We start from the raw sequence: 25920 nt of genomic DNA on the forward strand, positions 1-25920 counted from the left end.
TCAATAAAAGAGTAGGAAAAGCAGTACTGGGATACAATCTCCAAAATGACAGAATGATCTCAGTTCGAATCCAAGGCAAACCATTCAACATCACAGTAGTCCAAGTCTATGCCCCAACCAGTGGTGCTGAAGAGACTGAAGTTGACCGGTTCTATGAAGGCCTACAACACCTTCTAGAATTAACATCAAAAAATGATGTTCTTATCATCATGGGGGATTGGAATGCTAAAGTAGGAAGCCAAAAGATAACTGGAATAACAGGCAAGTTTGGCCTTGGAGTACAAAATGAAGCAGGGCACAGGCTGGTAGAATTTTGGCAAGAGAATACGATGGTCATAGCAAACACTCTTCCAACAACCCAAGAGACAACTCTACACATAGACCTCACCAGATGGTCAACACAGAAATCAGATTGACTATGTGCTCTGCAGCCAAAGATGCAGAAGCTCTGTACAGTCAGTAAAAATAAACCAGGAGCTGACTTTCGCTCAGATCAGGAGCTTCTTATTGCAAAATTTAGGCTTAAATTGAAGAAAGTAGGGAAAAGCACTAGGCCACTCAGGTATGACCTAAATCATATTCCTGGTGAATATACAGTAGAGGTGACAAATAGATTTAAAGAATTAGATCTGATAGAGTGCCTGAACTATAGATGGAGGCTCACAACATTGTACAACTAAAACCATCCCAAAGAAAAAGAAGTGCAAGAAAGCAAAATGGCTGTCTGAGGAAGCTTTACAAATAGCTGAGGAAAGAAGGGAAGCGAAAGGCAAGGAAGAAAGAGAAAGATACACCCAAATGAATGCAGAATTCCAGAGAATAGCTACAAGAGATAAGAATGCCTTCTGAGATGAACAGTTTCTTTAATCCTTCTTAAATGAACTACAGTGGTACCTCAGCTCACAAACGCCTTGACTCACAAACAGATCGGGTCACAAACAAAAATTACTGAAAAAATTTTACTTGGGTCGTGAACACTGCTTTGGGTGGCGAGCAAGATTGCTGCCATCCCCCCGCACTCCCCGGTGGGGAGATGGCCATGATCGCAGTTCCATTCGTGCAGGGAAGGCGTCCGTGATCAGAGGCGCGCTGCTGCAGGAAAGACGGGAGCAGCAAAGCAGAGCCGCAGGGGAGATGGCTGAGATTCTGCCTGTCTTTCCTGCAGGAGCGTGCCTCTGATCACGGACGCCTTCCCTGCACAAACGGAACTGCAATCGAGGCCATCTCCCCACCCCCGGCACACCATTTGCACCCATTTCTCCCTCCCCCAGTGCGCCCACAATCACGCCTGTCTCTCCCCCCACCGCGCCAGGATGACGGGCACGTGCAGGGATGACAGGCGCGATCTCGGTCGTGCTGGGGCGGGCGGGGAGATGGCCTTGCTTGTGCTTGTGCTTGTAGTGTGGAGGGTGGAGATGGCCATGATCTTTGTTGTTGTCACTTTGCTTCACATTTTTCTGATTTAAAATTGGTTACAGAACAGATTAACCTTATTTACATTGAACCTTATGGGGAAATTTAACTTGGCTCATGACCAATCTGGGTCACAACCAGAGTCCTGGAACAGATTAAGTTAGTGAGCCAAGGTACCACTGTATTTCTTTAAGAATGCCTTCTTAAAGGAACAGAAGAAAAGAATGGAATAGGGAGGACCAGAGAGCTATTCAAGAAAATTGGAGATATGAAGGGAACGTTTCATACAAAGATGGGCATGATAATGGCCCAACATGGCAGGGACCTAACAAAGGCAGAAGAGATTACGAAGAGGTGGCAAAATTACACAGAAGAACTATACAAGAAAGATCTTAACATCCCTGATAACCACGATGGGGTGGTCATTGAATTCAACCAGACATCCTGGAATGTGAAATCAAATGGCCCTTAGGAAGTCTGAGCAACAACAAAGCTACTGTAGGAGGCAGTATTCCAGCTGAGCTATTCAAAATCCTAAAAGGCGATGCAGTTAAAGTGCTACACTCAATATGCCAGCAAATTTGGAAAACTCAGCAGTGGACACAGGATTGCAAAAGGTCAGTTTACATTCCAATTCCAAAGGGCAATGCTAAAGAATGTTCCAACTACCGCACCATTGCACTCATTTCACATGCTAGCAAAGTTACGTTCCGAATCCTACAAGCTAGGCTCCAGCAGTATGTGGACTGAGAACTACCAGAAATACAGGCAGGGTTTCAAAGAGGCAGAGGAACTAGAGATCAAATTGCCAACATACACTGGGTCATGGAGAAAGTTAGGGAGTTCCAGAAAAACATCTACTTCTGCTTCATTGACTATGCTAAAGCCTTTGAATGTGTGGATCACAACAAATTGTGGCAAATTCTTAAAGGACCAGACCATCTTATTTGTCTCTTGAGAAACCATATATGCGGGTCAAGAAGCAACATTGAGAACTGGACATAGAACCACTGACTGGTTCAAAATTGAGAAAGAAGTTCAGCAAGGCTGTATACTGTCGCCCTGTCTATTATATGCAGAGCAGATCATGAGAAAGGCAGGGCTAGATGAATCACAAAGTGGAATTAAGATAGCAGGGAGAAATATCAACAACCTCAGATATGCAGATGATACCACTCTAATGGCAGAAAGTGAAGAGGAACTAAAGAGCCTCTTGATGCCTGTGAAGGAGGAGAGTGCAAAAGTTGGCTTGAAACTCAACATGAAGAAAACTAAGATCATGGCATCTGGTCCTCTCACTTCCTGGCAAATAGATGGGCAAGAAATGGAGGTAGTGACAGATTTTATTTTCCTGGGCTCCAAGATCACAGCAGATGGGGACTGCAGCCAGCAAATTAATGCTCCTTGGGAGGAAAACTATGGCATATCTAGACAGCATACTAAAAAGCAGAGCTATCATGCTGCCAACAATAGTGTGTATAGTGAAGGCTATGGTTTTCCTAGTTGCAAAGTATGGCTGTGAAAGCTGGACCCTAAGGAAGGCTGAGCACCGAAGGATTGAGGCCTTTGAATTGTGGTGCTGGAGGAGACTCCTGCAAGTCCCTTGGACTGCAAGGCGATCAAACCAGTCAGTCGTAGAGGAGATCAACCCTGACTGCTCTTTAGAAGGCCAGATCCTGAAGATGAAACTCAAATACTTTGGCCACCTAATGAGAAGGAAGGACTCCCTGGAGAGAAGCCTAATGCTGGGAACAATTGACAGCAAAAGAAGGGGATGGCAGAGAATGAGGTGGCTAGATGGAGTCACTGAAGCAGTTGGTGCGAGCTTAAGTGGACTCTGGGGGATGGTGGAGGACATGAAGGCCTGGAGGAATGTTGTTCATGGGGTTACGATGGGTCGGACATGACTTCACGACTAGCAACAAATAGTGGATGGAGGAAGTTTCTGATTGTTCAGAAGAGTCTCCTCTTCTCCAGGCTGAAAGCACCCAGCTCCCTCACTCTTGTCTCATATGGCTTTCCCTGCAATCCGGCCACCATCATTGTAGCCCTACACTGCACCAGTTCTAACCTGGCTATATCCTTCCTGTAATGTGTAGCCCAGAACTGAACACAACACTCCAGTTGCAGGTGCCCCAGAGTTGTATAGCGTGGCAGTGACACATGATAACAGTTGGTTAGGACAAAGTTGCATGTGTTCATAGAAGGATGCTGTGCTGAGCTCTTTGTATGCAAAAGCTTGAAACCCTGGGGCTAAAATGGGAGCACTGAAGTGGAGAGGTTATTGGACCATTGGAATTGGAAGTTAAATGAATTTTTTCTCTGCCTTCACTGCAGAACATTCAGGGGAGATGCCTGTTTAAAGTTCAGAGCGTGAGCAGCAAGCAACTGTGGTCAAGACACTGGGACCAGTACACAGGTTGGCCAGAGGCAAAAGGCATGTTTGTTTAGCAGTCCATGGTAAAAAGCCAGTTAGACAACAGATCCAGGCAAACAGAGCCTGAGATTACACAATTCAGGAGCACAGCACAAAGGTCAAAATCCAGAAAAACAGTCATATTCTAGAGCAAGGTGAGATCAGGGAGGATGGGTGCAGATGCCTGGGAAGAGAGGGCAGACTAGAGACAAGAATGGGAGCAGGAGCTGGCAGGATTCAGGTAGGGGCCACAAGCTGACTCTGGGACCACAAGCTAAGCTTCCTGGAAGACGGACTACTGGCAAATGACGGGCTGCACCTCACAAAGAACGGGAAGCAGGCGTTTGGCCACTGCATGAAAAAGTTCATCAGGAGGGCTTCAAACTAGAACCTGTGGGGGAGGGAGATGTGCAGCATGGCACACCATCACCTAGCAGAGACTTATGTACTTCAACAGAGAAAAAACCTCAAGCAGGGGCCAACACCAGGCTCCCAAAAATGTAGGATGAAAACCAGGGCACAGCAAGAATGAACTTCGATGTCTCTACACCAGTGCCCAGAGTATGGGAAACAAACAACACGAATTTGAGCTCATAGTACATGAGGGCAATTACGGTCTCATAGGAATAATGGAAACTTGGTGGGATGACTCACATGACTGGAACTCTACAATTGATGGACACAACCTGTTTAAGAAAAATAGAAAAAACAAAGAGGAAGGTGGAGTTGCACTATATGTAACAGACATATATATCTGCAGAGAAATACAAAAAGAGGAACTTAGTAGCCCCATTGAAAGCATCTGGCTAAATTTAAAGGGAGCAAAAATAAGAAAAACATAATTATTGGCATATATTACCAACCACCCAGTCAAAAAGAGGACAAGGATGCAACCTTCAAAAAGCAACTTGCCAGCACTTCCAAAAAGAATGGCATAGTCATCATGGGAGACTTCAATTTCCCTGATGTTTGCTGGGAGGCAAATTCTGCCAAGCATGGTCCCTCCAAGAGATTCCTGACATGTGTTGCTGACAACTTTCTCCAGCAGAAAGTAGAGGAACGTATGAGAGGATCAGCTATCCTCGATTTAATATTAACCATCCCAAGACATTCTGTAGGGGACAGGATAGAAAAGCTTTTGATGGATGGATGGATGAATGGAATGGCCTAGTGGACAAAATAACAACTATGGGAAGGCTTGGGGCGAAGTGACCATGCAATACTTGAATTCTCAATTATAAAGGAGACAAAGGCTCACTGGATGTATCCTGGACTTCAGGAAAGACAGCTGGGAACTCAGAAAAATGGTAAGTGTAAGTGAAGTGCCATGGCAACACACCCTTAAGGGGAAAGGCATTCAAGAAGGGTGGGAAATCTTGAAAAAGAAATTCTCCAAACACATCTACAAACAATTCCATTAAGAAAAAGGTGTAGGCGAGAGCAGAGGGAGTCCATGTGGCTACACAAAAAGTTAATTGACAGCCTGAAAGAAAAAAAAGAACATATACAGGAAGTGGAACCAGGGCCAGGCCACAAAAGAAGAATATAAACAAATAGCAAGGAATTGCAGGAATAGCATCAGGAAGGGCAAAGCAGAAAATCAACTGAGAATAGCAAGAGATGCTAAGCACAACAAGAAAGACTTCTTGAGATACATCCAGAACAAAAGCCATGAGAAAGAGAAGGGTGTCCAGCTACTTAAGGTGGATGGCAGAGTGCTGACGTATGACAAGGAAAAGGCAGAGGTGCTCAATTCCTACTTCACCTAAGTCTTCTCCCACAAAGAAATCTGCATTCAAGAGGAAGTACAAGCTGGAAGTGAGAGATGGCACGTCAAGATTGACAGACAAATGGTCAAGAAATACCTAGACAGAATAAACACATTCAAATCTCCAGGGCCTGATGAACTCCATCTCAAAGTCATAGAAGAGCTAGCAGAGGAACTCTCAGAACCACTGGGTATTATCTTTGATAAATCTTGGAAAAGAGGAAAAGTGCCAGATGACTGGAGAAGGGCTAATGTTGTCCCTATCTTCAAAAAGGGGAAAAAAGATGAACCTGGGAGCTACAGACCAGTTAGTCTGACATCAATTCCTGGAAAAATAAAAAATCCATCTTGCAAGCATCTTGAAAAAAATGCAGTGATTAATAAAAGTCAGCATGGATTGATAAAAACTCCTATTTTTTAATTTAATTTTTAATTAAATCCTATTTTTAATTATTTAATGTCAGATTAATTAAATCTCATTTTTGGACTGGGTAACCTCCCAATTGGACAAAAGGAACACTTTCTACATTGCCTCAGCTGAATTCTGCCTATATAATCATAGAATAATAGTGTTGGAAGGGGCCATGAAGGCCATCGGGTTCAACCTCCTGCTATTACAGGACACCAATTTACACCCACTCAGATGGCTGTCCAGTTTCACCTTGAATGTCTCTAGTGTGGGAGAGCCCACCACCTCCTTAGGCAGCTGGTTCCGCTGCCATATTGCTCTGACAGCGAGGAAGCTTTTTCCTGATGTCCAGTCTGAATCTGGGTTGTCACAACTTGATTATTCTGTGTTCCACACTCTGGTATCAGCGAGAAGAGATCTTGACCTTGACAGCCGTTGAGGTACTTATAGAGATATCATGTTCCCCCTCAGTCTTCTCTTCGCAAGGCTGAACATGCCCAGTTTTCCCAGTCTCTCCTCACAAGGCAGTGTTTCTAAACCCTGGATCATTTTTGCTGTCCTCCCCTGGACCCTTTCATCTTTCTTAAATCTTGGTGCTCAGAACTGGACACAGTATTTCCAATGGGGTCTGACTAGTATTGGGAAACTACTACTACATGCTAAATACTTGTGTTATTAATTTCAGCAACTTCACATTAATTCAAAGTACTTCTTGGTTGCCTTTTCTTATTACATTCTAACCTACTCAAAGCCCTCCCAAGACAGCCCTCCAACAATAAAACAAACCATATAAGTAATAAAACAGCACAAAAAATACAAATAATTTTGTCAAAACCACACAAAAGCAATATATACCTGTGGCCTAGACGGTACCAAGAGCCAGCAGAAAACCTCAAGGGGGCACGTGTGGCAGGCTTTTGGTGCTGCACTGCAGGTGCCAGCAGCCAAAAGGGACAGAAGGGAGTCAGCCAAGTGACCCGGTCACAAACTGTTTCAAACAGTTCTTAAACTCATGGCTGAACACCATCATGGCCAATGACTTATCTTCAGTCTGTTTGTGAAGTCTACAGCTTCCATTCTTCTCACCACTTGTGGCCTCAGTTCCTCTTCCAGAAAATATTTGCTGTAGCACAGGTACCTGCCCTAGGTTTTCTGCAGTGAAGGCAAATGCTAATAATCCCTTTAATGCTCATTTAATTATCTCATCATCCAATGACTAAACTGCCATCCTGGACTATTTCCTGCTTTTGATGTGTATTTCAAATGGTGCCCCAAGATCTTCACTCACCTACACACTGAGAGTCGGGGGTGATGACTTGTGAGCACCTTCTTTGCAGTTATTTCAAGAAAGGCATTTCCATTTTTCCAGACATTTAAAAAGTATTTTAACTATTGCTATAATATGTGTACCTAATGTTCTTTACTGTTGATTTTATCAATTGTTAAGTTTGTATTGTTTTTACTTTTTTTATTTATCTACTATGCCTTTACACTACCCAATGACCAAAGCGCTCTGGATGATTCACAATTTAAAAATATAAAATACACTATTAATTAAAAAATCAAACTACAACATAAAATACAAGCAAAAGCCAAAATAATCACCTAGCAGCAGTACACAGATCTACAATTTAAATAAGATGGAGAGACTGAAAGACAAAGACTTTACAAAATCCAAAGAGCCTTGACGCGTAGAAACTGTAACTTTTCAGAAAATGCAAGTCTTTACTATGACAGGACTCTTGCCTAACTGCATTTGCCTAGGCTTTGGTTCCTCCATATTCAAAAATATATCCTGGAGCCAAGAAGGTATAAAAACACAACTACTACTCTACAAGTGGATCAGGGTCTTTAATTTAAATAAAAGGACATCGAAACTAGGACATGATAAAACCTTCAAAGGATGAGAGAGACTATTTTCTCCTGCTTCCCTACTAGGACTGCTCAAACAATTGTTGACTGGCAGATTCAGGCATGACAAAAAGTTCTTCACAGGTAACTCACTTCTGAAATACACCACTTCCAGCATGCTACCGACACATCTAGAAACAGAGCTGTGTTTGAGTGCTCAGGGTTCAAGAGCAGTTAATATTTTGTCTCATTTACAAGATCACTCTTGACCAAAATCCATCGCATTCCTTAAAAACACAAAAAGCCTAAGCCACATTTTGACATAAATCATGTCTGAGGGTCGCCTCCTCTACTTTGTAAAGAGAGGGCTCCTACTGGAGCAGCCATCTCAGCTGCTGAAGGCATCCCTGGGTGAAGAACAAGCCACGCTGCAGAAACACCTCTTTGGGTGCAGGTGGTACAGCAAAGATGTGATCCTTTCTTGAGAGAACAAGCAAGCTCCAATTAATCAAGCAAAATTGAAGAGGGTAGGGACCACTTCAAAGAAGAGGCTGGGCTGAGTTAAAGAACCATTTTCATCTAAATATAATGGCCTTCTAGGAGCAGGGAATGGCAACCTGCTGTACTTCCACTGCGGGATGGACCACTTCTTGATGTTTCAGGGTGCCTGGAATCACTCGTACTTGCTTTGGAATGCTATAGACACAAGAAGGGCAGGGTCCAAATCACGACTCCAGCTGCGCTCCATCTGTGTTTGTTCTCTGCCACCTCCTCTCCAAACATGAATCCACTCCCTTCAGCTGCCTCAGGATCTTTTCTCAGCTTGCTCCTCCTGTTGAGGTAAAGAGGAATTCAAGCTAGCCCAAGACCTGAGCGATGGATGCAGACAGCTCCCCCCACTTCCCCCTGCAGGCCTGTGCCCCTGAAAATGATTACAGTAAAACAAAGTACAGAAAGGTAATGCGAACAATATTTAAATCTCTTGTTTCCACAGCTAAAAAAGGTGGCCAGTTGCACCTTAGCTCTGCACAAAAACCAACTGTGGGAGAGAGAAAGAAGGGCTTGGAGGAGGAAAGTTTCTTAGGCGGCCAGGAGTCATGTTTAACCCTCCTCTCGTCTTTCTGCTTGTTAGCTAGATCAGCCTTCGCTATCTTGGATAGTCCGTACCTCCTGGCTTCAACTCCCATGGCAAATGTCAACCACCCCGTTGCACATGCAGAAGTTAAGATCCCTTGATGGAGGCAGGAGTCTCTCTCAATTGCACCAAGTGCCAGAATGGGCTCAGCTGCACTTGGACTTTGGAATCTCGCAACTGCAGACTCCAGCCTATTGGTTCCTCCTGGCTGACCGATAGGGATACAGTCAGCGGGTGGTATGGCATCTGTACATCTACCTCCTTACAAAGAAGAAATGTAACTGGAAGGGCTGTGTGTGGCTGTGATCTGAAGTGCAAAAACTGGGCCAGCTATGCAATTCAGGATTGCGGTGATTCCTGCTTACTTTTTTCTTTGAAGAAGGAACAGTCAAACTTCCAAGCCTGAGGGCTGCAAAAAATAGTTCTAAAATTGCCCGCAGGAGTGAACACAGAAGACAGAGAGAAGTGTGGGCAGGCCGTCTGTAGTCAGAGGGGACTGGACAGCATTTCCCACCCCACCCCCCATCCCATGACTAGCAGAAATACAAGACGTAATTCCTACTGGCCATGGTGATGTGGAAACAGGTATTTCCAAGTGCTGATTTATGCAACAATCTTGACTAGCTAGCCACAATCTCAAGTGAAGAACACCTTTCTTCCAACACTGCAGGGACTGTCTGTGAGGGATACCTTGACAATTTGCTGCAGTTCAGCTAGTGCTTCCTGGTACGGCTGAAGGAGAGGCTGAATAAACTTGCTCTTCACCAGCTGCTGTTCCAACTTTGGAAGGCCAGCATCCCTCAGCATCTTCAAGAACTTGCGCTCCTAGAGAACAAAGGCAGATGAACATCAGGTCTTCAACACCCACTCCCCAATCATTCCCACTCCAGTTGGCACAGTGGATCTGCAACAGTGGAAGGAATGCTGGATGCAGACCCGACAAGTGGCGCAGTGTTAGGGGGTGGGTGGACAGCTGAGCATCCAGCAGTCAGGCCACGCAGCCTCAGCGCCCACAAGGCCCTGGCAAGCTGGCTTTCACTTGCAACTCTTCGCCTTCCTTCCTGGGCCTCCTGTGTGCCAAGTCTCACCACATTTCAATCTCCTTTGAGAAGCAGCGCATGCTGAGCCATGACGGCCAAAGGGCAGTGTTTGGGTCCTCACGGGCAGGAGTGGAGACACCCCCCCACCCCAGAACATACCTGCTGTTTCAGCAGCATGGTGAAGGCCAGGCCAGCTTTCCCAGCACGGGCTGTTCTGCCCACCCTGAAAACAGATGGGAAGGAATGCTTTAGATAGATAGACAGACAGACAGACAGACAGACAGACAGACAGACAGACAATAGATAAATAAATGCTGGATGCAGACCAAGAAGAGTGCAGTGCTTGGGGGGGGGGGGGGCAGTTGAGCATCCAGCAGTCAGGCCACGCAGCCTCAGTGGATCCACATTCCTTCTGTGGCCCAGTTACATGACCACTGTTTGTGCAGTCCCATCCCAGCTGCCGAGAAAGAATCAACCCGTCTCAGTCACTTGAAACAGCTTCATTCAGAGGAAATTACCGGTGAATATATGTCCTGATGAATTGAGGCGCATCATAGCTGATGACACATTTTACCCCAACAATGTCAATCCCTCGAGCGGTGGCATCTGTGCTGATCAAACTGTTCAGAGAAACACACAAACACACACCACCTCAGCTCATCAGGACCTAAACAGTGCAGCAAAACACAAACAACATGCAGCTGCTTGGGCCTGGTTAACTTATCTATGGACAGGTCTGGGGGTACCAAAGCTGGGAAGAGACTTCTCAAGGAAGCAGGCATGCTTCCTGTTTGTCCAGCTTTGCAGCACCAATTCCTGGCTCAAAAGCAGGAGAAGGGCACCTGGTTCCATCCAAGGGCCACATTCTAGTGGTGGGTGAGGCCAAAGACAAGAAGTGGGCCCAATATGCCAGGATATTTTACCTTTAAGCTCTTACTGTCATTAGGTATTTCAGCCGTTTGGAAAGCTGAACAAAAGCTGAGAAACTACCACTTCACTGGTGACTGGATGAAAGGGGCATGGGCATTTTTGCCCACAAGTCTTGACCTGGAGGTTTAGCGCCCTTGCTCTTAATTGCAGCAACTGCACCTCTTGTGCTGTACCATCCTAACCCTCTACTCTCAGACCAATGGACAAGTTTGCAGATTTGCAATATGGAACTGAATTAGTAGGTGCCTGACATATTCCAAGCATGAGGATATCAGAAGTCCCCCTGAAGACACTCACAGCTGAATCTTCCCCTGTTCAAATTCCTTCAGCGTCCGCTTTCTTTGGCTTGGACTCAGCCTAGAAGAAAATTCAGCCACATTCACTCCACCAAAGGCTCGAATCAGCAGGAACAGCCTGGAGTAAAGTAGAGGGAAGGAAGCTTAGCTCAGTGGCTGAGTAGAAGTCCCAGGATCAATCCCCAGTAGAGTTGGGAAAGAGCCCTGCTGGAAGCTGTTGCCAGCATTCTTAAGTGATCCCGAGCTAGGATCCATGGCCTATGAAAGGCAGTAGCCAGTCCTGCCTGGTGCTGGCTCTACTGCAAAGTATCACCTGTGTGAAGTGTCTTTGCTGTTGGTGAAGCAGAGAACGCGGGAGAACTTCAGCCTCAGAAGAAAATGCAAGAGAAACAGTGGCTTCCAACTCAGGCTGCAGGGCACATAGTACTGCTAGAGATGACAAGAAAGGACAGTTTTGGCCCTGGAGCTCTTATTGTCTGGCCCAGCTCATTCCATTGTTTCTTGGCAAATCCCGTGGCAGGATTCTATATTCTAAATGGCTGACATTTTTGTTCCTTCCCTTAGTGATATTCATATGCCCTCTGCAAGGAACCATGTTTCCAATTAACTTTTTAAGATGAGGTAGGATATATTCTTTGCAACCCAAGAGATATTAATTTGGAACTTGTAATTTACTTTACACTTCAAGGCAGTGAGTTTAAATACCTCAAATACTGGTTACCAGTTGAGAAACTGTATACATGCTCTGGTAACTTCCCGCTTGGATTACTGCAACGTGCTCTATGTGGGGCTGCTCTTGAAAATGGTCCGGATACTGCAACTGGTACAGAAAAGAGCTGCCAGGCTGCTGACGGGCACCAGCCATTCTCACATAACGCCAGTCCTCTACCACCTCCACTGGCTTCCAGTTGAAGTCCAGGCCCAATTCAAGGTGCTGGTTTTGACCTATAAAGCCCTAAATGGCTTGGTACCAGGATACCTGAAGGAATGTCTCCTTCCTTATATGCCCTCACGGCCCTTAAGATCTGCAGAAGCCCTACTCCGGGAACCCTCTCTAAGAGAGGCAAAAAGGTCATCAACTTGGAGTAGGGCCTTCTCTGCTGTGGCGCCCAGACTCTGGAATGTACTCCCCAGAGAGGTACTCCTGGCACCAAGTTTATACTCTTTTCGGCGCCAGGCCAAAACCTTTTTATTTAAACAGTATTTTAAACTTTAATAGTTTTTAAGTTTAGTCACTCTGTTTGTTTTGTGATTTGTTTTGTTCTGCTTGATTTATTGAAACTGTTGTTTTAATTGTCTTTTTAAATATTGTAAGCTGTCCTGAGATCTTGTATAATAGGATGGCATACAAAAGCTTTTAATAAATAAATAATAATAATTCTTCCTGATTCATCTTGTCACAAAATCACCAGCTAGAAAATGTGGCTCTTTGGAGCCAACGTTAATGTCCAGAAACCAACTGTCTTGGGATTTTTTAAATGAAGGATGGTATATAAACATTTTAAACAAACAGTTTCACTTTGCTGCACTAATTTAGGGCAGCTTACTACTTTGCTGACCAGTCTAGGAACAAGATGAAGGTACAGGATAGAAACTATATAAATTGAGCACGACCCTTTCTCTACTTTTCCCCTCTCTCCCAAAGGATTTCTTAGACATGATGCCCTGTGTAATTTTTCTGGGTCCAAGAAGTCTCCTGACAAAAAGGAAGGATTTTTTCCACCCCCTGCCCCAATTACAGGTTGCTTCCTCAAATAGGTGACTTCTTTGGTGGAAACGGAGGCCTTGGGAAGAATTTCCTGAAGAGGCACGGCATTTTGTCTTCCACCACATGCCCAGTGCTCTTCCTTGTCCCACCAGACATGTCAACAAACACAATAAACAGATCACATGGTCCTGAGAAGCCACACTCCTTACTGAAAGCCCCTCAGGGATAGTGTATTTCTTCTCAGGTTCTTGTTGGACTTCAGCCTGTTTCTCAGAGGAGACTGGCATGAACAAGCATGGTTGATAAAGGCCAAGTTGCTGCAACTTCTCAGGGTTCCAAGTCAAAGTGGCTGAGAAGAGAAGCTTCTGCAGAGGGAGATATGGACAGCAAGACCTGGAAAAGAGAATGCCCAAGAATGTACAAATGTGAGCCCAGCTGCTCCAAACAAATGACCTTCAAAGCTGTTCTTTGTTCAGCCCCCATTCAGGCCTGCTTTACCCCATACATGGGGGCAATGGACATATTTGCAGGGATGGCCTTTGGGCTCAGCAGAACCCCCCGTTTCTTTCCAAGGTGTGAATTTTGAAGGAGGGGGGCTTCCAGGATCAGAAGGTTGGCCCTGAGCCACTCAGTCTCCAGGGCTCCCAGCTCTGCCCACCCTGCCCATCAAAACTAGGCATGGCCAGCTTCTTACCTGGCTGCTGTGATGGGAAGCCCATGTCCCACCTGCCTGAAAAGCCTGATGGGACCCATCTCCTCTTCAGAATGACAGGCAGCCTTCGTAACTTGCTGCAGCCAGTCCTGCTGCATGCTGTCGATTATGCGGTCTGCTTCATCTATGATCTGCAACCACACGTAAATGAGCAAAAAGAAGGTTTCAGGCAAAGCACAGCTTGAGTAGTGGGTGCCTATAGCCTCCAGGGTCACCCTGTCGCCACAGCTGGGGTTGTCATGACAAGGACTGGGGAGGGCCACAGTGCTTTGAGGAAAGATTGCAATGATGACCTGAAGGAGTTTGGCCTGGGACTTGCCATTCTGGCTGTAGTGGTTTACTGCTGGAAATCCAGCAAATGCATGCAAATGCTTGGGGCTGGAAGGAAAACCCTGTCCCCCCATCAACATAGGTCTACCTTACAGGAAACTTCCAATGTCATAAATCTATGAGAAATAACAGCAGGAGAGGCTGTCTGGATTCTGCCAAAGCAAAGCATTTTCAATTCCCATTTATTCCAATGAAGGGTATCTAAGCATCTGTTTGATCACCCCATCTCCCTTCAGCTGTGCAGTAAATGGCAGCTGCCTCCCTTAATGAAACTTAGAACCTGAAAGTAAAAGAAAATAAAAGAAACTCTTGTAGGAATCTGGGAATCAGTTGTCTGATTTGTTTTTGTGGGATGAAAAACTAATAAACCACCTTCTCAGGTTCTTTTATTTGATTGTCTTATAGCAACAATGGAGGAGCTTTGATTTTTCTAATTGATTCAAAACCACTGAAAACAGATCTTGGGGGTAGACCGTTCCCCACCCTATTCTCCATACCTGGGAGACTGAGAATGAAAAGACTGACATAGTGAAGGAACCAAGTCAAACCAACAACTCCATGCTGGTGCCTGAACAGGCAGAGGCTTGCTGGGCACTTGGACAAACCCAGCATGTTGACAGGGAAAGAAAAGTGTTTCTCCTCACCAGGAAGCGAAGCTCTCTCAAGCTGAACTGGGGGCTTTGCTGGAGATGGTCCACAAGGCGCCCAGGAGTGGCTACAACAATGTCTGCCAGACTGCGGAATCCAGTCAGCCTGGGAAATGAAATATCAGAGGTAATGAGCAGCATCTTCTGTTGAGTCTTCATTTCATTGTTTTGGGGCCCCAGGTCAGGGGCTGCTTCCTTTCAGAGTTGGATCTCTTTCCCATCTTGTTGCAGGGGCTCAGGGCAGCTTAAAACAGTCCCTAAGCTATGAATGCCTAAGTTACAAACAACATGTACTTACTGCCATAAAGCCTATTACTTGAAGAAAAAAAAAACCTGTGGAAAACTGTCATTACCACAGAGAGGATGTGAACAGGGAGAGAGGGAAGCCTCCAAAGGACAGCCACCTGCCCTGTCCATCTGGAGAGGGAAATCTCTTTGGCATTTCTTTGCTGCAAAGAGGAGGCACTGGCGAGTTTGGGTAAGGGTGGGGCTAGAGATATTTGTGATTTTTCCACTTTAACAGAGGTCCTGCACCCCTAACCGCCACAAATGTAGAGGGATGACTATATGTGTTCCAACTTGCATACAAATTCAACTTCAAATTCAAGACAAATTTGTTTTCTCAGGAATAGAACTCCTTTGTAATCCAAGACCTGCCTGTCTTGAAAGCATTGCAGGTGTGGCTTGAAGGTACAAAAACTGAAGTACTCCTCTGCAAGCAGTCTTTAAAGGGTAGCAGCACTGGAGAACTTATTTGCTCTGGCTATGAAGAGTCTATTTTTGCAATCTCCTGTTGACAAAGTTAATAGCCCAAGACATTAGGATTAAATCAATACGCAAACCAAAGAGAAGCTTAACTCACGTCCTCTCAACAAGTGATTCTTGCTCCTTTGCAAAAGACTTCTGTCCAGTAAGTTGTACCACTTTCAGCCCCAGCCCATCAGTGTAGACGTTGAACACTTTACTCACCTACAGAAAAATGTGAATCAGAGACCTGTAAGATCAAAGCCGGAGGATCCTTCTGCCCACCTGGCTCCTGCCTTAAGCAATCTGCTCAGTGGAATCTGCTGGTAGGTCTCTGGGTGATTTGCAACCATTTCCCAGGGGTCCTGACTCCCAGTTATTTCACAATAGCAAGAACATGACTTTTTCCACCTAACTTGGGCTACTAACACAAAGAAAGTTTGTGGTAAAGAGAAGTGGTTTCCTGTGTGACAGACTGGGGATCAGTTCCATTTCAGTACTTAAAACACGTTCCCAGAAAAATAGGGCGTCCCTTTCTTTTAATGTTGGTGAATCTAAAGTATGAAGTAATCCTAACAAACTTGACTAGCCCTAATCTGTGGGGCTGCTTACAGACTCTGCCGCAAGGCTAACAGGCCACTGAACTCTGACAGACTGGCCCCCGCCAGGAGGATTCATGCCATTTTCTCTTTCCATGCCTTGCTGTTCACACAAAAAAGATGATTCCCAAACCAACCTTTCCTAACATTCAACCCATCTTACACATGGTGGCAGCATGCCACGATTATAAATCACCAACCCAATCCTGTAGCATTTGGACAGAAAGACACATCACAAGAACCTGTTTCCTGATTAATACCCAACAGAGGCCCAAAGGGTCTGCTCCCTTCAGGGATGTACCTGCTGCGCCAGCTCTTTGGTGGGCAGGACGGCCAGGGCTCGCACTTGGCAGACAACTCGGTCTAACAGAGCCTGCCAAAACAAAGACCAGAGATCAGAAAGTGACATGGGGCTTCTTGATCTCACACTGCACAAATGGCATGCAAAAAGCAACATAACACAGCACCTTTAAAATGTGTGAAAGGCCATCATCTTAAAGACCAAGAAGGCCTTTTATAGAGCCCTCCCAAATCATCGTCCAACCTGCCACCGTACAGCTTGGATTCGTTCCCTGCTATTCAGTTGAACAACTCTTATCCAAGAGACGTGGAATGCAATGTTAACCATTCAAGATTTTATATCCTGGAAGGTTAAAACTCTGCAAGTTATGCAAGATGCAAAACAGGCTGAGATGGACTGGAAGAAAAGAGCAATGCTGAGAAGGGCGCTGGAATAACAGCATGGGGAGGGAATGGGACCTAGCATGAGTTGTTCACTGTCTGTCCCAGGAAATCAGGTGGATAGCTACCTCTTGCTCACTAAATTGAAATGCTCCTTCATATTCCCCCAGCTGGAAAAGGCCTGGATTCCTTCCTGGCTACCAAAGGACAGCCTACAAAGATCTGGCTTATTCACAGCTAAAATGCTCCTTGGCTTGATTAACCTGCAAGAGCTGTTGTATCATGCCAGGTTACTACAGGCACCATTTTTGCCTTGCTGGCTTGCTGTGTTCAGCAAATTGAGGTGGCAAGGGTTTTTTTGGAGGTTAGACAACCCTCAAACAACCCCCACTGTCTGGGCTCACATGATGTAACAAACCATGGCAAACTTACTGACTGTAAAAAATACTGTCCACAGGAAAAGAGCACAAGACATTAGCCCCCATAGGTAAATTAAGCCATGCTGAGCTTCTTGACATGTGAACAGGCCCAGGTGTTTTCAGAAAATGCTTGCAGAAAGGAAAACCGCTCTACACTTGAAAAATGCCTCTTGGGGCAGTTTGGCCCCAGATGCCCCAGCAGGGCATGAGGGACGAGAGTCAGATGCTTGCAGTTGCTTGGCCAGCAGCCAGAAAAGCCATGAAAACTGCTACCTGTGTTGAAGCTAGCCGAAAAAAGTGATGGCATTTCCTGAAGGTTCAGGACTTGTGCCCACTCATTCTCCAGACAGTTCAAGGATAATTCCTCTGGCAGAAGAGAACTTACTCAGGTCATCCCAGTGCCTCTGTGTCAGTCCACAGTGCAACACTGTTCAAGCTGTAGACTTTGAGATGACTCTGACACAGATAACATATTTACACCATTCAGCAACCTTATCCTTTATTCAGTGCTCACCTGCACCACAGGAATGACAAAGGCCAGTGTTTTCCCACTGCCTGTAGGGGCCGAGACACAGATATCACTAGGCCGGTAGCCACCCCTCCCAGCCAAAAATCCATTGGACACACTTTCCAAGATGACTGGAATCACCTCAGCCTGAACTGAAGAAAGAGAGGTTAAAGATCAGCACAATCTTCTTTGATGCTTTTTTAACTATTCTATGATTCAACCAGCCCATCAAGAGGAAGAAGTGGGACTTTCCTTGACCACTTAGAGAAAACTTAAGTTTCTTCTTTAAACAACAGCCAACTACCATAATGGTCAATACACCGGTTTTGGAAGAGTCATCCTGCCTTTTGAAGCAGCCAGGCCCTATTTCAGCAAGCACACAACCTCCTTCTCCAGGAACTAAGGAAAGAATCCGCTAAGCTGTCCTCACTGCAGGCCATTGTCCCTTGCCCTGCAGCAACCTTTCGGCACTCAGGAGTGGGGCTGCCAATCTCCTCAACTGCAGCAAGGATAATCTGCATATGCCTGAGGAGTTCTGAGAAGTGATCACTGCACAGAAGACAGACTTCAACTGATCAGGTCAAGAACAGTGGCCTGCATCAATAAATCAACATTTCCACGTCCTTATTCTAGACCACACAATGGCTGGAAAAGATTCTCCAGTGGCAGTGACCTGCAAAGTGCATAGTCTTTGTGTTCCTTCCTGAGGCTAACATGGTATATATCTCCATTTTTGAGGCCTCATGGAGAACGGGCGAGGTTCCAGAAAACTGGAGGGTGGCATGAGTGATCCCAATTTTTGAAAAGGGTAGTAGAGGGGACATGGGGAATCACAGACCAGTTAGCTTTATGTTCATTCTAGGAAACACAATGGAAAAGCTCATAATAGTGAGAGATCTAGTAACCCTAGATAGGGAAGGGAGGTTGGTGGCTATGTAACACAGCTTCTGCAAAAATAGATCTTGCCAAATGAACCTTGTGGAATTCTATGACAAGGTTTCAAGGTGGCTAGACAGAGGAAATGTGGTGGATATGGTATACCTGGACTTCAACAAGGCCTTTGGCAAAGTGCCAGATGATATCCTGGTGGAGAAACTGAGGAGTTTTGGGATGAACTGTCCAATGGATTAGGGCATAGTTGGCAGACCGAAAGCAGAGGGTAACCATTAGTGGGGAATCATCAGTGACAAGCGGGGTCCCCCAGGGCTCTGTCCTGGGACTCATCCTGTTCAATCTTTTCATCAATGACCTGGAAGAGGGGGTGACAAGTCTGCTGATCAAAATCACAGATGATACTAAAATGGGGGTGGTAGTTACAACTGAGACGCAGGTACTCTGGATGCAAAAGGATCTGGACAGACTATGGAAGTGGGCAGGAGACATCAGGATGGCGTTCAGTGTGGAGAAGTGCAAGGTCTTGCACTTGGGGCATAGGAATGGGTGTCATAAGTACAGGTTAGGGGACAAGTGGCTGAAGAGCAGCACGTAGGAAAAAAATCTCAGGGTACTGGTCAAGTGCATGCTAAACATGATTCAGCAGTGTGACATGGCAGTCAAGAGGGTGAATGCCACCCTTGGTTGCATAGCCAGATGTTTGGCTTCTAGATAGAGACAGGTATTACTACCATTCTCTACAACTCTGGTGCGCCCGCAGCTGGAATACAGTGTTCAGTTCTAGGCTCCACATTACAGGAAGGATGTAGCCAGGTTGGAATTGGTGCAGCGCAGGGCCACAAGGATGGTGGCTGGATTGCAGGAAAAGCTGTATCAGGTGTGACTGAGGGAACAGGGTCTTTTCAGCCTGGAGGAGACTCCCGAGGGGATCTGTTGGCAACATACAGGTACATGAGGGGGTGTCATGCTGAGGTGGATAGAGACCTTTTTTCTCCTGCAGGGGAGGGCAGGGTGCCTTCCAATGGATTAAAGCTCAGGGAATCAAGGTTCAGTTAGGATGCCAGGAAGCAGTTTCTGAAAGTCAGGACCGCTAGGGTATGGAATGGGCTTTCCATACCACAGGAAGCCCCATCGATGAGGGTGTTCAAGGATAGGCAAGACATGCACATGGCAAGCATGTCATGAGTGCAGCCGGCTGGAGCTGGGGGTCAGACTAGAGGGCCTGGGAGGCCCCTTCTGACTTGGTGTTTCTATGTCTGTATGTTTAATAAATTTTATTTTAAAAAAGGACCGGCCTCATTTACCACTGGCATGTAGACACCAAGATGTAGCCTTAGAGGGATTTCAGTCTTTACTAGAAAAAATTAAAGACTAAAACCCCTAAAATAGGCATCCTGAAGTATCCTTACACTCTTATATGCATTCATACAACTATGACCAGGTTCTTAGATAACATGGTATTTGCTAGCAGTATTTACATATCACTTCCAATTTGAAACAAATCCTAAGGCAGCATAGGAAAGAACAACAAAACAAACATCAGATACATGGTTGATGAAAGTCAAAGCGAACCGATGTCTTCAATAAATGCCTAAAATATGCCTTCAGCACAGAAACTACTTCTCTTTCATCTGCACAGACAGAAATGGAGACAGCAATGGATGCACAGACCTGGAAAGAATGTGAAACTAACTGCAGAACAGCAGATGGATACACATTCATACCTAACCCTACAGGCAGGCAGTAGAGCAAAAACCCTGATACAGATGTACTTTCCTAGTTCAACCAAAAAAACTATATTAAAAAGCTCCTTTTATATATCTAATATGGAACTGGTTACCAAGAAGGAGACACTCAATATCAAGCCTGTTCCCACATGAAACATTGCACAAAGGTCAGAGGAGGCCTTAAGAAGCACCTCGGCCAAGAACTCTGATCAGCATTCATTTAGAGAACAAGGAAGCCCATAAACTAGTCACAAACAATTGCCCATCCCCCAAAATGGCCACTTTAAATATACAAACACAAAAAAGAGAAAGTTATTATTTAGTGACCCTCCACACTATTAAAATACCTGGAAACAAAGATTCTATTCCATTTGCTTGCATTTTCTTCACCAATTTAGGATGGATTAATGGGACTTCCTCAAATGAGGTCAGGTTCTCCTTAATCTGTCTCTGGACTAGCCTGGGTTGAGCGAGCCACTGTGGCAGAAGAGAGGGCCCCTGAAGCGACAAGTGGCACAAGAGGTGGCACACATGTATATGAAGCACTGAAACTGTGGATGATCTTGAAAACTGCAGGCACAGAGCCATTGATTAGGCAAAGAACCACACAGGAAATTTGGACAGTTTGAAGGCAAAGCACACCCAGTCTCCTACTGAACAATGTTTCTTCTTCATGTGTTTTCTCCTGACTCAGTCTTCATTTAGGGCTAATAAAGTATGGTCTTGGTTACAGGAAAAGAGGAATGATCATGGTGAGATGTGAATAATGCAATCCTGTGCATATTTAGGGAGGCAAATGTCCTCTACTCCCACCTTCCATCTAGCCATCCAAGCTGGATAGGCATGCTAGGAACTGTAGAACCTCTTCTGCAACAGAGAAATTCACACACATAATGGAGTGGTGGTGTCAGGGACCTTTGTTGTGGCACCTCACACCATGCATTTTATCAAAAAGTCATTCTTTATCTCTAGATGAAGCAATGCAAGGAGGGAAGGAAAGAGGTTGGGACACTCCCTGAACAGGGCATAAATTGCTGGCTTCAGCCTCTCCTTCTCCCATCCCAATACACCTTTGTTTTCTCCCTTCTGCGATCAGTTAGTGACCTTGGGGAGGTAGCTAGTTCAGTTCCTTCCCAGCTGGCTCTGCAGGTGGCCGGGCAGGGGCTGGGCCTTCAGAATCCCAGCACCAAAGGCACAGGATGATTTGTGATGTCATCAGATTGTACCCTAAGAAATAACCAAGCCCAACTTGCCGTCTGATCTTATTTTGCTTCACAGCAGGTGACTTCACTGCAATTGACATCAAGGAACTGCGTGCAGTGTAAGGTTTAGCACAGACCAACTATCATTTCCTGCCTCTGAGTTCTATCAAAATTATGTCTAGACCACCTTTAAAGGTGGGAGCCTCTCAGGCTGGAGTGAATTACCTTCTGCACAGTCTTTTGAGCACAGTGACCCAGAAAAGCCATGCTAGAAGCTGGAGGCTTTCCCTCCTCTGGATTTGGTGCCAGCATCATCTGCTTCTCTCTGCCTTGACTTCTCTTTGATCCAAGATCATCCTTTCTCTCGCCTGCTCCTGTTCCTCTGCTTTCCAAAAAACTCACCAACTGACTTGCATTTCCTGGAAAAGAGACAAATGATTGGCATGCTGAGAAACATATACAGAAGAAGTTGTTTGCCGTTAGGGATATACCAAGCATCTCCAGAATCTGGTTCAAGCCTGCCTGCCGGACTTCTTCTGGTGCTCATCCAGAAGTGAGGCAAGCCTGGAAGAAGTCCGTTAGCATTCAGACTCCCAGTTGTGTAACCAGGAACCTTCCCCAGCTGCCAGTTCCTGCAGCCAACTCCTTTCCTGCTCACTGTCTCTGGAGCACAGGGAAAGGGAGAACACCGAGAAGGTGCACCAGCCACCAATCCTGGCAGCCAACTTTCTTTCCTGCTCACTACTGCCAGCACCAGGTGTGGAAGAATGGTGCTGTATGTGCAGCACATGTGAGGCTCAGTTCTTGGTGAGCATCCCACAAGCCCTTGGTGTGCTCATCAGGAACTTGAACTCTGGGCCACTGCAAAATGGACCGGAGTCTGAGAATCCAAAAGCAGGGAATCCAGCAGGATTTCCACTCAAAGCAGATTCCTTGCACATCCCTACTTGTAGCAGTCCCAGAAATTAAAAAAGAAGTTTGTGGGTGGTGGGAAAGGAGATCCATGTGGGAAGGAACTGTAAAAACACACGAAAGTGTGGAGGTCTTTCCCAAGAGTCCCCAAAGTACCTATCAATAAAGCCAAAGAAGCAGACAGCTGCCAACTTTACACTTAACTAGAACAATACAAGAGAAGAGCCAGAACCAGCAGCTGTCTACCTGCAAGCAATAGGAGATGGAGGAAGAGAACTTGTGAAAGATACCTAAGTAACATTACTGAGCAGGCTACACTTGGAGATGCAGAAATTCCAACTGGTGAACATTTTGGCTGCATTTCGCCTGGGGAAGCTCCTCTCATATTATGCTGCACATATGCTTCAGCCCCCTGCTACTTATGAGAGTCAGCCAAGGCATAGTGTCAATTGATGCTTGGGGCTCTTCAAAAGGTGAACAGTGACCTAGTTCAGGGATGAAAGCATTTTGCAGACTAAGCCCAGCCCAGCAATTAAAGAAGCCTGACTCAGGCTCCATCCCTGAGTTCTAGCCACCCAGTTTTACCTTCAGTGGCTTCTATCCTTCCTTGGGCCACTTGGGAGTCTTTTCCATTCTTTTTCCTTCTACTTGAACCAAAGCCACCATTTGCTTCATCCAAGCTTTTTTTCTCATCAACATGTAGTCTTCTGTTCCTCTTTCTAGGGCTTATTTCAAAAAAAGATACCTCACTTGTCTTCTTCTTCTCTGATTTCTGCTCAGAGTCCAGTCCACTAATTTCATTCTCTAGTCCCCGTTGTTCTGAAGAAACGAGCACATCCTGCTGTTTTTGCAACTCCCGGGCTCTTGCTCGTTCCTGTAGCTGATGAAGAAGTTCTTGCGATTTCTCTTCTTGCTCATCCTCTTCTTCACTAATGTACCTGTGGATAAACAGGGGGAATTCTATGGATATAATCTACCTAGAATTTAGCAAAGCTTCTGACATAGTACCCGACAGCATTCCAATAAGAAAATTAGCAAAACCTGGACTAGATGGAAAAACTATTAGGTGGATCCAAAAATTGGCTGCTAAATCGGACACAAGGAGTGCTCATCAGGGGCACCTTTGCCAACTGGAGATAACTAGTGGAACGCTGCAGGGTTCAGTCCTGGGCCCAGTGCTCTTCAGCATCTTTAGTCATGATTTATATGCAGAAGTGTTTATTTATTTATTTGGGATATTTCTAGTCCATCCAATCACTTTTGTCTCTGGACAGCTCACAGCAAAGGAAAATAAGGAAAAATAATTAAATTTGCAGATGATACAAAACTGGGTGGAATAGTGAGCACCCTGGAAGACAGAATGAAGATCAAGGGCAATCTTGATAAACTTGAACACTGCACTGAAAGCAACAGAATGAGATTTAATAGGGAGAAATGCCAAGTTCTCCATCTAGAAAAAAGAAACTAAATGCATTGATACAAGATGGGGAATATGTGACTCAACAGAGCTCAAAAAGCAAAATGCATCAGAGTAATTGTGGACAACAGGTTAAATATGAGCCAACAATGTGATACACCTGTCAATAAAGTAAATGCTATTTATAGTTCCCCTATACTCCTCACTAATCAGACTGCATCTGGAATACTGTGTCCAGTTCTGGGCATCAAGATTTAAGAAAGATGCAGAAAAAATAAAAAGGGTACAGAGAACGGCAACAAAAATGATCCAGAATTTGGAAACACTGCCCTACGAGGAGAGACTGAGAGAACTGGGCATGTTTAGCCTTGAGAAGGCTGTCACAAAGAGGAAGGTCAAGATCTCTTCTCACTCATACCAAAGTGTAGGATACACAAAAATCAAGTCAAGTTGTGACAACCCAGATGCAGGCTAGATATCAGGAAAAATTTCCTCTCTGTCAGAGCAATACAACAGTGGAACCAGCTGCCTAGAGAGGTGGTGGGCTCTCCCACAGTAGAGACATTCAAAAAGAAAGTGGACAGTCATTGGAGTGGGTTGCTGTAAACTGGTGTCATGGCTCCTTCCAACTCTACGATTCCCATATAATACCTCACTGTGAGGTGTCATATCATGCAATAAGAAGCAGCAGGGGTTCTTTGAAAAAACCCATGGCTTGCTTTAGACAGCCCTGGAATAACTCCTCTCACATGGGTTTCTCATTAGAAGCCAAGCATCTGCAGGTACACAGCCCAATGCAGCAGCCCCTCCTCTAAATTAACCCAAGCCAGGCTGCTACTGTTACTGCTAGAGTATGTGAGCATAACCAAAGTATTAAGGGTGCAATCCTGTGCGTGTTTAGATAGAAAAAAATTCCTACACCTGAAAGTCAGTGTGGTGCAATAGTTAAGAGTGAAGAACTAGGACTCAGGATATCCTAGTTTTAGTCACCACTCAGCTATGTAACTCTTTAGGTAACTTTGGGTTAGTCAAATTTTTAGCCAGGCTCAAATGCATCCAGCATCATCCCAAGGAAGATTGAGTGAGTGGAAATGGAAAGGCAAAGAATTAGACGACTTTCCTGTAAAAAGACACTGTCGTGCTTGGGGCTTTTCACCTTGAAAAACGTTTGCAGAATTATGAAACCTTGCAAGTGTATTAGCTTTTGAGGTTGAAATCCGTAAGAGGTACTTCCACCTGAAAAGAGGAGGTTTAGAAAAGGGATAATTTAATGAGATTTAGTGTGGCGTAGTAATTAAAAACCAACTGGGTGACTTTGGGTAAGGCACAGACTCTCAACCTATCCTACCTCACAGGGTAAGTGGGTTTGAGTTCTTAAAAAAAAAAGAAGACGGCGCGGTATAAATCTAATAAACAAAACCCTAAACAATCCTTTTCCAGACACCTGTCCACGTACTTGGCAGGCAATTCGTATTAGTCAGAGACCGCGGGCTGCGGCTAAGCTAATGAAGAACCCACAGGACCCACTGCCTGCGCCTCACACGAGGCTTTCCGCCCGCTGCCCCTCGCGACAGACGCGGCGCTGGCGGCCAGAAGGGCCAAGGCCGGGGGCCCTCGGCCGCTGCCGCCCGTCTCGCGGCACCTCCGCACCCCTCACCTGCGCACGAGGAACAGCGCCATGCCGAGGCTCCCCGGCGCTCCCTGATGACGTGTGGAGGCTGCGCCGGAAAGGCCGGGACAGCACCGCGGCAACCGAGTCCCTCCCCCACTCACCGCAGCCAGCCGGCCAACCAGGACTTCTGAATCCAAGAGGGGTACCGCGCCGCATCATGGGACGGCCGCGCCCGCCCAATGGTGGCCCAGTCCTCCTAGGCGGCGCTCTAGCGCCGCAGGACCTTTCGGGAAGCGCCGCCAAGAGGCGGCGCAGCTTTCTCGGCCGCGGCGGCGGCCCCAGGGGCGGATTCCTTCGCCTCTGTGCTGGAGCTCAGTAGCCCGGAGGGCCGCATGGTGTCCCCCACCTCAGGGGAAACGCTGCTGCCCCAGCCAGGCTCGGGTCTCCCGAATCCTTTGCCTCGCTCAGCCCAAGCTGGTACCACATGCCTGTGGGGTTGGGCACAAAGCTCTTCGTCTGTGGGCTAGGAGTGCACCACTGTTACTGCCTC

General features: G+C 45.9%; 1 protein-coding gene across 4 annotated transcripts; it reads right to left on the reverse strand.

The window, feature by feature from the left end:
* Positions 1-7838: 7838 nt before the first annotated feature.
* DDX51 (DEAD-box helicase 51) lies at positions 7839-25470 on the reverse strand. 4 transcript variants are annotated; one of them, XM_044444121.1, is made up of 16 exons: positions 25416-25470; positions 22927-23279; positions 21655-21848; positions 20575-20704; positions 17613-17758; positions 16300-16371; positions 15518-15624; positions 14653-14761; positions 13661-13809; positions 13176-13359; positions 11572-11687; positions 11260-11376; positions 10551-10652; positions 10192-10255; positions 9683-9817; positions 7839-8689 (listed from the first exon to the last, which is right to left on the reverse strand). In XM_044444121.1, the coding sequence occupies exons 1-16, from the start codon at positions 25436-25438 to the stop codon at positions 8663-8665; spliced, it is 2028 nt and encodes a 675-aa protein (XP_044300056.1). In that variant the 5' UTR covers positions 25439-25470; the 3' UTR covers positions 7839-8662. The 4 variants fall into 4 exon arrangements, with proteins under 4 accessions (XP_044300056.1, XP_044300055.1, XP_044300054.1 ...); XM_044444120.1 differs by having other exon boundaries at positions 11572-11684; positions 20575-20725; XM_044444119.1 differs by having other exon boundaries at positions 20575-20725.
* Positions 25471-25920: the final 450 nt, after the last annotated feature.

The sequence above is a fragment of the Varanus komodoensis genome, unplaced genomic scaffold, assembly GCF_004798865.1.
Source record: "Varanus komodoensis strain SLA01 unplaced genomic scaffold, ASM479886v1 scaffold44_1, whole genome shotgun sequence".
Taxonomy (NCBI): domain Eukaryota; kingdom Metazoa; phylum Chordata; class Lepidosauria; order Squamata; family Varanidae; genus Varanus; species Varanus komodoensis.

Bases quoted from the DNA above. Each gene is read 5' to 3' on its own strand.
- DDX51 (XM_044444119.1), bottom strand. From the start codon at position 25,438: ATGGCGCTGTTCCTCGTGCGCAG. The intron at 20,726-21,654 runs GTAATTCACTCC...TTGTCGCTTCAG, and splicing joins CTCAAAAGACTGTGCAGAAG to GGGCCCTCTCTTCTGCCACA. The intron at 13,810-14,652 runs GTGAGGAGAAAC...GTGTGGTTGCAG, and splicing joins TGAGAGAGCTTCGCTTCCTG to ATCATAGATGAAGCAGACCG.